At 35.3% G+C, this 13,049-nt stretch overlaps 1 protein-coding gene across 2 annotated transcripts in view; it reads left to right on the plus strand.

Annotated features, from left to right (window-relative positions):
* Positions 1–13,049, plus strand: part of LOC105196903 (tyrosine-protein kinase transmembrane receptor Ror) — a 254,193-nt gene that overhangs the window by 211,263 nt on the left and 29,881 nt on the right. For both annotated transcript variants that reach the window (XM_026131531.2, XM_039459057.1), the window contains exons 3-4: positions 349–559; positions 811–970. In XM_026131531.2, coding sequence (XP_025987316.1) covers positions 349–559; positions 811–970 — 371 coding nt within the window. The remainder of the gene's footprint in view (positions 1–348; positions 560–810; positions 971–13,049) is intronic.

Genomic DNA, 13,049 nt, shown 5'->3' on the forward strand with positions numbered 1-13,049 from the left:
CGACATAATTTTAATTCATAAAAATATTATTACGCCACAACATAATAATAATGCAAATTAAAATTATGACTCGACATAAAAATAATTCTGTATTTCTATTATGTCTGGTCACATAATTTTAATTCATGAAATTATTATGTAGGAACGTAATTTTAATTACTTACGCTACAATATTTATTACTTATACATATATGTGTATTATATAAAATGCATAATCGAATTAATTTAATTGCTCAATCATCTTTTTACTTACTATAGTATTGCAAATATAGACTAGGAAAGTAACTCATATTTTATAGAATTTTACTGTTACACTGTAAAATATACGTTTTATCATGTTTTTAACAGGACCGACGTGGACGCTGCATCCGGCACGAAAAGTGGTACTTTAAAATTCGTAAGGACTTTGACAAACATTTCGAAGGATGCCGGCGGCATAGCTCATATGCGATGCGAAGTCGTGGGCGATCCTCCTCCAACAAAGATACGATGGTACAAGAATGAAGCGCCATTAGAAGAGAACCGACCAAAAATCACCATTAGAAAAATACACGCGCAAGTATGTGTAATTGTTAATCTGTTAATAACTTTCAATTATTTCTCTGTTTCTCTAAGTTGTGTTGCTTTCAAAATTTAATTTCTGATGTTTACATTTAAAAAAGTGTTATACGTATATTCTATAAATACATATACATATTTTATATTTTTATTAAATAAAGCTTTCACATACTCTCTGATATTTTCAGTACTTTTAATTTTTAATTTTTAAATTACTATTTAATAAACATAAATATATATATAACATTCCAGATGCACGAACATGCGGCGAAGAACTTGGCAGGAAGTCGATTAAAAATCACAAATTTGGACGTTTCTGACATTGGTTTTTATATTTGTCGCGTCAGTAATGGTAAGGACCAAATTCAGAGCGAAGGAACCCTGCGAGTCGATTCTTCAAAAAAATGGCCAGGTAAGTAATTAAAAATTAAACTTTTATCAGATTTTGTACTTCTCCGTCCAATTAACTATTTTGTAATAAAATAATTAACAAAATTTGTGCATGTATTTGTTAGAACGAGTAATTGTTTCGCGAGATCAATTTTATTTAAAACACTTAATTACTTGTTACTTTAATTAAAAGTTTCGCATTATTTAAATAAAATGGGCTTTTTTCACGATACTTTCCCGTTATTAATCCAATTTAAATTTAGAAAGAGATTTTTCATTCATATTTAGTGTAAAATTACGCCCGGGCGAGCATTACGCAGTTACGCTAACGAACCTCGGTGTAACCATTAGGAAGGATAATCGTATCTCCTTCGTAGTTTTAAAGCCACGCGAAGCAGTTCGCTCATAATTCGGGTAGTTTACATTTCGCACGAATAATTAAACATGCGAGTTTTAAACACGCGGCCCGTAAAATCCAGCGAGTATGATATTTCCGCGTCACCGGGGGAACGGGTCTTGAAGGTGGGCTTTGCGGTCGTAACTCGCTTACGGAACAACATCATAAAAAACATTTGTAATGCGCGAGGTGAATCGCGACATTTTACCTACTCCGTCGCGACGAAAATTTTCGAGTAAACGCATTAAATGCTTGGGCTAATGGTATATGTTTGACGTGAGAGCATTATCATAAAACGCAAAACCGTCTGACTATGGAAACGGCTATACCGCTTGGCTCTACACCAGCTGTATTGTTATCTTATGCTATGCAAGGGCGTAGGCAGAATTCTCTCGAAACTGCCTTTACTTAGCATATATCAAGTTCATTAAAAAAATTCTTGTAGATTCGCTGTGAAGAATCTTTTACCAATCATTTTTAAATATAAATATAAATGGTACAGAAATTTATTTAGAAATTACTGAATCAGTTTGAGATTTGAACTCACACTGATTTCAATTAAATGAGTTTAGAGTAGAATTTATATATAAAAAAAAATTTTATATAATAATTTATTTTTGTATTATTGATTTGGTTTCTCTTTCTTTTATTTATTGTATATTTGTTTGTTTGCATTTTTATCTTTAATCGTGCGTGTGTTTAATGTATTTTATATTATGTTTTCATAAAATTTTCCTCTGATTATTATTTGAAAATTGTGAGCTTGGAATCCTTTAAAATACGTCCTTGCCTACATCCTTGTGTTATCTCCCCTGGTCTAGTGGGTAGTTCGCGTTTACGATGCGCCACACTTTCACCCAAGATCATTCCGGTTAATGTGATATTAGAGTAAATATTTGAAGACTCTAACTAAGAAAACGCAATTATCAATAAATTGTCGAGTCATTTAAACCCCAGAGTTTTCAGATTATTTTAAAAATGGAAGTAACGTTATAACAATTTTTAGCTTATTTTGTCGACGTATTCTGTTAGTCATAATTTTGTAGCTATCCAAAAAGATATACTACTTTATATAAAGCGATGTTATTCATTGTAAGGCACGATTGTCGAGTTTATGCATTCACAAAAATAACCGAAATGCATTTTGCTGTTATTACGTTTATTTGCACAGATGCTCAGTTTCGAGGACGATTCGACTTTTACTAAGTAATAAAAAGAACTGTACTAAGCTTTCCTGAGTCGCGCTCAATTTCCAGACTGGGAAGGAATCGTAAAAGTAATGCCGTTATACGAATACTACGTTCCTCGCCGTAGTGAAAATCGAATCAAATTAAGAGGAAGTGAAAGTCAGGTTCGTAGTTGTCGACAACCGAAGTGGGACGACGAAGAAAAGCTCTTTCGTGCTTCGGCTTCGAGAATCACAAAAATAAGAAACTTAACGTGGTCGTAAAACTGTCAATTTGGAACGAACTCACGATCGACATCTGTTATAAGAGTCGATGGACAAGTTGGAGTAAAATAAAGGTACAAGTTAGAGGAGAGTATAATGTAGAGAAAGCCATTTCGTCGAAGAATATTTGAGATATTTTACGTTTATCGCGCTAATTTATCAAAATAGCAATAACCGCGATATTAAAGTACAAAATAATCACCAAAGTTGATTAGTTTTATTTAAAATAACTGCTTAAATTGGTTATCAAGATTAAATTACCAGAGTATAATAATTGTTAAATCTGATTACTTGATTAGTATATTATTACTCTACAATAGTATATTATTATTTATGATCAATTTATACTGATACATTGTGCGTCAGTATAATTTATAATGTTATGCGCAAAACAAGAAAATAATTATCCGCAATATTCTGTATTATTTTCAATCTTCGTCAGAAGTTAATCAATCCCGGCATTAAATTATTTAACGAAATCGTAATTTCCCTTTACTTCAACGCAATAATATTTTGTTTAAACGTTCGAGAATAATAATTTGCCGACTAGTAGTATTTTATTCCACGTTCAACACACGATACATTCTACTTTCCGAGGTCACAAATTTTTTTCTTGACACTTTCCTTCCGAGGATCTCTGAGAGATGCACTTCACTTCAAGAACTTCATTATGCGTGGTGTAAATTAGTTTCAATTTATCGTAAGACGAGGGGCAAACTTCTTAAAGCCAAACTCCAAGCATTTCTCTAGGACGAAGTTATTGCGCGACAGCTCTGACAAATTCTAATCCAGCCCTGTACTGTTTCGCTTAATGCGTGAAGTACAGCAAGAACGAAGCAAACCTCGGTAAAGTCTACCTCTTGAAGATAGACAAACCGTACTGGTTTCTTCTTCTAGGGAAGGAAAGTTTGTTGTTAATACCGCGTGAGTAGAATTTGGAAGCCACTACTTTAGCAAACTGAACTTGAGTTTTAAGGGCCATAATCGGCTGAGACATACTATTTACCATTAATCAATCGCGCAACATAAATATCATAAATATTTAAAAAAAATAGACACCTGTGTCTTGCTACAAAAATTATTTAAAATAATGACTTTGTAAGCCTTTGTAATATATTGTAGATAAAATACACATTAACCTTTTATATGAATATATATTGTTCGTTAATTATGAATGTAAAAATCACTCGAAAAAAAAAAATAGAAATAATAAAATATGAGGAAAAAAAATACATGAGACAACCATATCTACATTATTATTTTAAAAAATCTATAAAACTTACATTTATAAAGGTATAAAATAATCACAATTTCTTAAATAAAAAATTATTCAAAAATTATAAATTGTTTATAAAAATTTATAGTACAGTCTTCCAAATTTTATAACTATCTATTAAATGATGAACAAATATAAATATTACATTTTGCTCATCTCTGACCCGTTCAAAAGATATTTATAATCAATACTATTGTTTGAGAATTTCGTTTCACAACAATTTGATTTTCGCACGTTTCTGGAAATTATGCCCAAGCAAGATGACATTTACAACTCGAGAGAGGGATAACAGCATGCAAACAGGGCGAAAATTTCGCGGTCCTTCCGGTCTGCCCCTTCGACAGGTCGGTTCTAAAAATGATGTACCTCGTCTTCTGGTGGCAGGGCAGTAAGTCCCAATGGAACTTTCTGTAATAAAGTTTCCGAAAAGCTCTCACGCCCGTGGGCGATGAAACAAAACTGGCAGCGTTTCTGGGACGAAGTTAGCACCGAAGAGACATCCCTAACAAATTCTAATCTAATCCCGAGAGCCTCGACTAATGCACAAGGCGCGGCACCTCTCTCCCGTACCGTGTCCCCGTTCCAAGGAAGGCCCTTCCCGTTGTCGGGCGGCACACGACGAACTTTAATATTAGCACTCTGCAAGTCAAACTCAACGTTGGAAAATTCAAACTTCTTTCCTCGCCGCGCTGGATGTTCCTCCCCCTCGACGGTCCCCCGGAGTTTAACGCCGTGGGACGAGGGTAGGACGTGGATCGTGCAAGATCAGCGAAGGGAGACGTAGAAGATTGCCGAAGGGTGCCGCAAGGGGATCCGATCGCGCACGATGACAGGAGATGGCTTCTTTTCGAGCAACGAGCGACCTAATCGTCCGATTTACTACCCTGTAGATCTTGGCGTGTTAAAGTTAGTCGCACATTATCCCCATCAGTGGGGCGTCAATCTTATGTTTAATTCCGAGGACGAAAACACGGGTTAATTAACACGGTGGGTTCGAGATTGCCCGGAATTAATCGACGCGTTTTAACCGTTGTTTCGACCAGTATAACCAGCGAAATGAAGATGGACGTTTGATTTGCGATTTTATTACATTTACTTCAAAGCGTTAATGTTATATTCATGAACCGACAATTAATATCGAAATGTTAAAATAAAACGACATAGATGACAAAGTAATAAATCATGTCGCGTAAATGTAATCTGATTTGCTTTTAAAATTATTTTATTTTACTGTTAACAGGAAATTGTTATATTTGAACGATCTATAATATTTAACATATATTTTTAAATAATGTGATGGCAGACAGTTGTGAGAAAGATAGCATAATGACAATTTAATTTTATTTAAAAATTCAGAATATATTCAAATTATATTGATCGCATAGCACGTTAAAAAAATAATAAATATATATAATATTCATAAAAAATAAAAGATATCTCTATAATTGCAGCGTGCTTTATGCGTTATACATGCTCAATTTCATAGAAACGTATACCGTCGTGTAGCAGCTAAGATTTACTTTCCGCATGTTTGCAAGCGATTGTTTCACGTGATACGGAAACCGACCAAATTCGCCGCACGTCGTCTACATCGTAAACTCCAGGCGCAATGAAATTCATATCGCAAACGTGGGGTTTGGCGTACACTCGAGTTTCAGACTATCGTTGGTGATGTATCCTCTAAGCTTGGCGGTCTATCCTCGAAAATATTCTCATTCTTCAATTTCTCGTTTTAACAAGTTAATGAAGAATGCATTTATTTGTCTATCCAATTTTTAGTACATTTATTATAATGATTAATCGAAAAAAAGATTAATTAAAAAAGTATGAGAAAAAAATATCACTCTCGCCAAGGGCAAATAGATTTTAATCAAAGAGTGTGTAAATGAAAAAAAAAAAATGTGAAAAAAGACGTACATATTCATGTTGGGACGCGTATTTGCAGTGTCAACTTCCTTTTTTGTTGAAAGTGGATGTCTCCCATTTTGAAGCAACCGCTTTGAATAACCACGACGTACCTTCCCTCTACCCGTTCCGATAACGGTGAAATGATAACATTTCGCTTAGCAAACGTGTGACTCAGAAATAATAACTCGTTCACTTAGTACGGTGTTCACGTTCCGCGGCTCTTTTTATTAGCACTGCTGAAGCACGAGGGGGGTGAGCAACACGTCGGCGACGACGGAAAATTGGGAAAGGTAAATGGCCGCGTTAAAAGGGTGTCCGACCCGCACCTTCCTAATTCAGTTACCCCGTTGCCCTTGGGTTTTTAACCCGAAGAGGCGGAACACTTAGTTACTCCGGAGTCCGTCGTAGATTTCTCACGTGCCCGCTTCGCACGCAGGTGGCAAAATATGAAATATCCATTCTCCGCTCATGAAACATTATTATTATGACCCTCTATGCCCGGAAAGCTTTTTGATAACGTTGGAAAAATAGTAAAATTTCCCCGGCAACTTCGTGCGCACACGAAGACTCTATTTTATCTTAATTTTATCTATTATATTTTTTACGCGTGTGTACTCGTATTTCTTGCCCTTTACTTACATTTTCTCTTTTCTTACTCTCTACTCGTACAGTGGCTTTGCGTTTAATACGAAGAATTGAATCTATGTGAACTTGAGAAGAAAATTAACTTATTAATCCACTTGTTCTCATTATAGCCACGTGGTCTTATGGAATTATAAGATAGAAAATTGTTCTTATGCTGTAAATATGTATTCGTTCCATTTACATGTGGATCTGATACGTATTTTAATATGTATTCAAAAATGTTTTGTTAAAAAAATATCATAAAAAATAAACGGAGATTTTTTTATCATTGTTAAACAATCTGGAAATAAAAGGATTAAAATCACTGCTATCTCGTAGCTTGTCAAAGCTTCACATTCATGATCGCGCATTCATGTCTGCGTACTAGTATCTTTTACTCATCTCTCGTTCTCCGCACGTTCAGGTAATCGCGCGTAATTAGATCGTCACTGATTAAATTATACGTTATTTATGGAACGCATCGTGGCCGTTCCTTGCTTTTAATCGTTGACTTTTAATCGCAGGATATCGAAACACACTTTTAACATAGGTCGGGAATATCGACGTGAGATGAGTCCGCTCCGCGGACCAGGCCGGCCAGACGCGTTTTACGCGTACATAATTGAAAAAGTTTAGCCGCGTTCGCAACGACAGGCGTCCGTCTCTCTCGCCCTTCCTCCGCGCGTTACGATTAGTATTCTGTGTAGCCACCGGCTGCGGTAATAGCCACGACGACGTGATATTTATGAGATTTTTTGTTGACTGTATGCACGAGGTTCTCTCGTTGTATCCGGATATTTCGCGGTTAGCTTTGGCTTTGCCGTGTTCGCGATTTTTTGCGGATCGACATAGAGCTTCCCTTTCTCGTCGAAAAACAACTCTTTATGAGCTAGTATATTAACTCATGTAATGGTATACAAGTTTTAAACTGAAGGAACCGAGGAGATTTTGTAGGCAAAACTCGTACAGACTCTTTATTAATATTTTTTTTTGCTTTTTAAATTTGTTTTTAGGATTTTGCTACTTGTGCATCCATGAGCACGCATTTTGTAATTTGTTTTATTTAATACTTATAGATAAGTTTTGAATTATCAATTTTACATTGTTCCGTAAGTACAATAACATTTTTAAATTCTTTAGTTTTGATTTTATTTTTTTAAACTATGGTTAATGCAGATATTCCTAAGTAACTTTGGAATTAAAATTCTGTTTAAAAATTAATTATAAAAAATATTTTTAGTCATCTAATTATTAATTTTTTTGTCAATAACTTTAAAGGAAAGCATTGCTGTGTTTCGTTGACCAATGGGCGTTTAACGTTCTATCCACAATTATTAATCACAGTGTAATCATAAAACCATCATTATGACGCAACACAAACCACCGACAAAACCGCATCGTTTAACGGAAAAATCTCCGCCACGGGATGGCCGATTTCCAATTCCCCCGTCGTTTTACACCATTAAAAGCGTAAATATTGGACGACCGTGGAGACGGATTGCGCGGTGCTGTTGAAAAGCGATCGAAAAAGTTGTTTCCGCGCTCTCGCTAGATTCATCGTCGCGTGTGCATTAATATTCCGCGACGCAACCGCACCGTTGAATTCATCGAGGTGAAACGATGGGCTGCACCACGTTCTACAACGCGCTCGCTCCACGCACTGCGCTTCTCCTACGAGAAATCAACATCGCGTTATCCTTGCTCGCACAGAGGCTGTTCAATTTACGGCCAAGTTAGGGTACACAAAGCGGCGGGTACACTTCGATAGGCAGACTGAGGAGAGAGAGAAAGCCGAGGGAAGGAGAATTTTGAACTACTATAGGTAGATACGTAATCACGCGCAGATAACCGTGTGTATACCCGAGTGGAGGAGAAGCTAAGATCTTATCTTTGTGGCAGCTGCGGCGTGTAAGAGAATGCCGTGATAATGAACGTCTACTCGCTCGTTGCACCCGTCGATGCGCGCGAGTCGCACCACACGAATTGCATTTACGGGAGTGATATGTCACACGGCGAGCTTGCAGAGATTGTTTTATCGTGTGTGCTTTGTGTTAGAGCTTCGAGTAGTTGCACACCTTGTACTCGTGATAAGCACCTGTGTTCCTTTCTTACCTGATCTTGATTGTATATTTTATCCCATTCTGTTTCTTACGTTCGCACTTAATTCGTCCGTCTGTGTCCAGTAAATGTGTCTAACCAAAGTATACAATTAAATTGCACATTTTTTTATTGTTCGTATAGTTTGAAAGTTGCGAGTAAGTGTTTAATAAGGGAACTTCGACTAATCAAAGAATGAATTACGGTTATACGCACAATGAAATATCTTGGAACGCTTGTTAATTCTACCTTTCCTCGTGTAAAAGACGGTTTATGTTTACACGGTTATTGGAACGGAATACGAGACGCGTGTGCAACTTTCCTCGATCAACGGATGATGCATGCGGCGATAGCCGGTTATTGAAATACGATATATGAGTGCCTTCATCGTATCCAGTCGGCATAATAATGCGCGGGGCATAAATTCAACTCGCGAAAAGTTTGCTGACGGCGTATATATATAGACGTACGTAATGCACGTCCGCTTTTACGCAATATCGTGTCCGAAAGTTGAATTTTATTCACACGTGAAAACGAATAAATTATGTAAAAAGCATGAGAGAGAGAGATGGAGTTGGCGGTTTTCATTTTTTGGAAAAAGAGAATTCAAACTCTGAAACAATTGTAAACATACTATATTTTGCATTGGAATCATTGTTATTTCTTTCGTTTGTAAAGGATTTTAATATTTCTACCATTTTGCATAATATTTTTTAATAATTAATGTAAAACATTAAATATAAAATTGAAATAATTAAAAATATACTGATTTATATGTAGTTAATCAAGGCACTTTTTAATAAAAATAATAATAATTAGGATAAAATATAATCAACTCATCTGGAACTAAAATTTTGTTATCTGTCTGTATTTTGTAGTAATTATACTAACGAATTTCTATTCTTTCTACGAAATAAAAAGAAAAATGAAAAAGAATTCATAAAAGTTTGTTTTGTTCGCAAGAATAAAACAATAAAGCTTGTGGTATCTCACATACAGCGTACATCACATACAGCGAAATCCTAACGATACGTATCTATGTTACTATCCTATTTGCTCGAGAGAAAGGAAGACAGAAGTAGAAACACACAGAAAGAGAGAGAACATAATTCGAGTGTAACTTTGTGCGAAATATCGACTGCGACGTTGCGAGCCGCGATTTACAGTCAGGCACGATTAAGTAGCTTAACTGCAAACTCTCGACTGCGTTCGAAACTTCGTCTGGAAGTACCGTGCGCGTAACACAGGCAGGGGTTATAGTTGCCGCAGTAATTTGGGCCATTAATCAACGGACTGTTTGGTGATGAGGCGAAATTGGACTGGCCATCGTACATAAAATTATTATTATTTGCTATACTCTCTTCCTTTTTTGAAATGGAAGCGTCGTTCATCGACATTTTCGTTAACAGTCTTGCTATTTTGATATATATATATCATAATTGTTGTCAAAGTATTTAATATCCTCGTCGATTTGTTTAAACATGTTATTGAAGCATTGATGTTCAATATTAAACATTTTTTATATACAATGTATTTTATATACAACATTAGATATTCTATATTTAATGTATACGCTTTCAATATTAAGCTTTTCTGACATTGTATTCTTTAAATTAGGAATCAATTAAGAATATTTAGCAAAATTTACGTTATTTAAGATTTATAGGAGGATATTTTTCAAGTTTACTGTACTTTTATAGATATCATATTTTTTTACGTTTTGTTTTTTGGAAGTAATGCTTGCGATTACAGGTGAGCCACGAAATTTATGAGAAGAAAATGTAATTTCTGGCATATAATCCTAACAGACTGCGAAATAAGGATACCGACATTATCCCTAGAATCTTAAAAGGGCAAATAAAGGGTGTGTAAGTAATCCCATTTTATCCTGTTAAAATTAAAGCCGTGTATATATTATAGGGTAGGATTTCGTTGAATTTTACCATAATTACACAAGACAACGGTTCGTAAATTCTATATTCAGTTATGTATATTGATGAGTTACTTGTTATCATAATAGCAAAGCTACATTGATCTAATATAGTGCGCATTATTAACAAATGTATGCTAATTTTATTTATAATAATAATATTGTTAACTATATAATAAGATTTACAAAAGTATCTGTCGATACGTTAAAAAATCAAGAATTAGATTGCAATAAAGCAAGCACATTATTTTGCCGAAAATACACGATCCAACTAATTCTCCACAGAGAATTTATATAGCTCATTCTTAAAAAAAAAAAAAAAAAAATACAACTAATTGATAAGCATTATTGTACGCAAATTAATATTTTAAATTTAATTTGTTTAATTTTATTTTTTATGAATGATATAAGATATAGATTGAGTCTCAAATATTTTATGTGTACCCCTATCATAATTTATCTATTTAATTCAACGCGATTATGAAATAAGACCTTGATTTTTTCCGCAAGATACAAACAATTTAAATCGCAATGCTCTTGCATTGATTAGTATTTTTTGTTGAGGATATTGAGAATCGAATCATGCGATTGCGTTGAGAAACAAATCTTCGAAACACCGTATCGCTTAAACGGAACTTGTACTCGGCTGGTACACGGGGAATACATCCGCGTGTATCTTCCCACAAGCGAAGTATAACTCACAACGTCTCTTTTTCCAGCCGGTACAACTACGAACGGCTGTTTATTTCCTGCACATTAATCTCAGCTGAACGCGCTCTCTCTCTCCTTCTCTTTCTCTCTCTTTCTCTCCCAAAGTACACAATTAACGATTGATCGATGGCCAGTAGTCTTTTATTTCGCTTTAAACGATCCCTTCCAACTACGCCGCGCTTAAGCCGAATTTACACGGTTCGCTCTTGATGAGCGTTCCGAATAAATCATCCGACGTGAATGCATCTGGGTGAATGCGTGTTTTTGTTGAAGCGTAGCACCGCTCGGAAGAAAATCATCCGAAACCAAAAGCTATTCCAATCGGTATAATTTTGATAAATTTAATTATGAATTGCATAATTCATTGCATAATTCACAGTTCAATTGTCGAATTAATATTTTATTCTGTCGATGCTGCTTTAACGCGGATTGTCGCGTTTCCATCCTCTCGAATAAATATTAGTAATCACGTGTAATGAAAACCGAACTCGTTGCTACGTTGCATCCGTTATAATTATCTGACTCAATACAAAATTTTTTTACATATATTTCTAGCTCCACAAATCATTGAGAATATAAGCAATTTTATTCTTGAAATTTAAACTTGCGTATGTATTTCTTTTTCTTAAGTTTTCATACGATTTGAAATAATATGGTAATAATGCTGATGCTCCAAATATATAATACCCGATTATTTGTTACATACACATATACATAACCAAATAATTAATTAATTTGCTCTTACTTTATTTATTCTATTCGAAATAATAATTGAAAATAAACTACGTAAAATCGCTTTTGAGTACGTCCACGCGCGGTATTTTCCCGGTCAACACGCGTAATATCTAATTCGTTGCTGCGGTCCGCAATTTACCGTACGATTAAGCATGTATGGCCGCGGAATCTCGTCTGTGGTACCGTGATCTCGTACTTGTGCTACGAAAGAGAAGGAGAAAGGGACACAAAGAGAAGCGAAGGCGAACATTGCGAACGCTAGCATACGCCAAAGGTCGAGCTTATCTTGAATCGAGGGGTTAGTCACGCCTGCTCCTCTCTCTCTCGAAGATGCTTTCGCACCCCGCGGCGCGGCTTTAACTTTGCACGAAAGTTAGGCACCGCTCACGCCGAAAGCTTCAATCTCGGGACACGCGCGACCTTAACGAGATGGGTCTTATCGACGGTCCCTTAATGAACTCGATCAACGTTTAAGCGCAAACTCGAACGGCCCCCTCCCTCCTCCCACGTATAATGATATATTGCGCGCATGTTATTTTCCAGGAATAATATCATAATAACGATATTCTCATTCGAGGAAATATGATAACGCTATTTCCTCTATGGTGTAATACGAGATTGAGAAAATGTAAAAATAGGAAGAAATTGATTTTCAAGAGTTTCTGTTCAAACAGATTGATAAGACGTGGAATGTATATTATAATAAACATTAATAAATTAGATATAGGGATATAAAAGAAAAGAGCAGGTGATAAAACGTTATTTTAAAATAATGCGGTAAAAAGATAAAAAAAGAATCCAGCTTATTTTATAATACTTTGAATATTATGTTTACTGCAATCTTGAAAACGAAGAGATGAGAGACTTTAATTGTAGTACATCAAACGTGTCGCTCTAAAATATTTTTGATTTTGTATGTTGAATTACCTTTTGACTTTTTTTAATATGGACAAGAATCTGTAAAAAAACCGAG

Source organism: Solenopsis invicta, chromosome 16 (assembly GCF_016802725.1).
Source record: "Solenopsis invicta isolate M01_SB chromosome 16, UNIL_Sinv_3.0, whole genome shotgun sequence".
Lineage (NCBI taxonomy): Eukaryota > Metazoa > Arthropoda > Insecta > Hymenoptera > Formicidae > Solenopsis > Solenopsis invicta.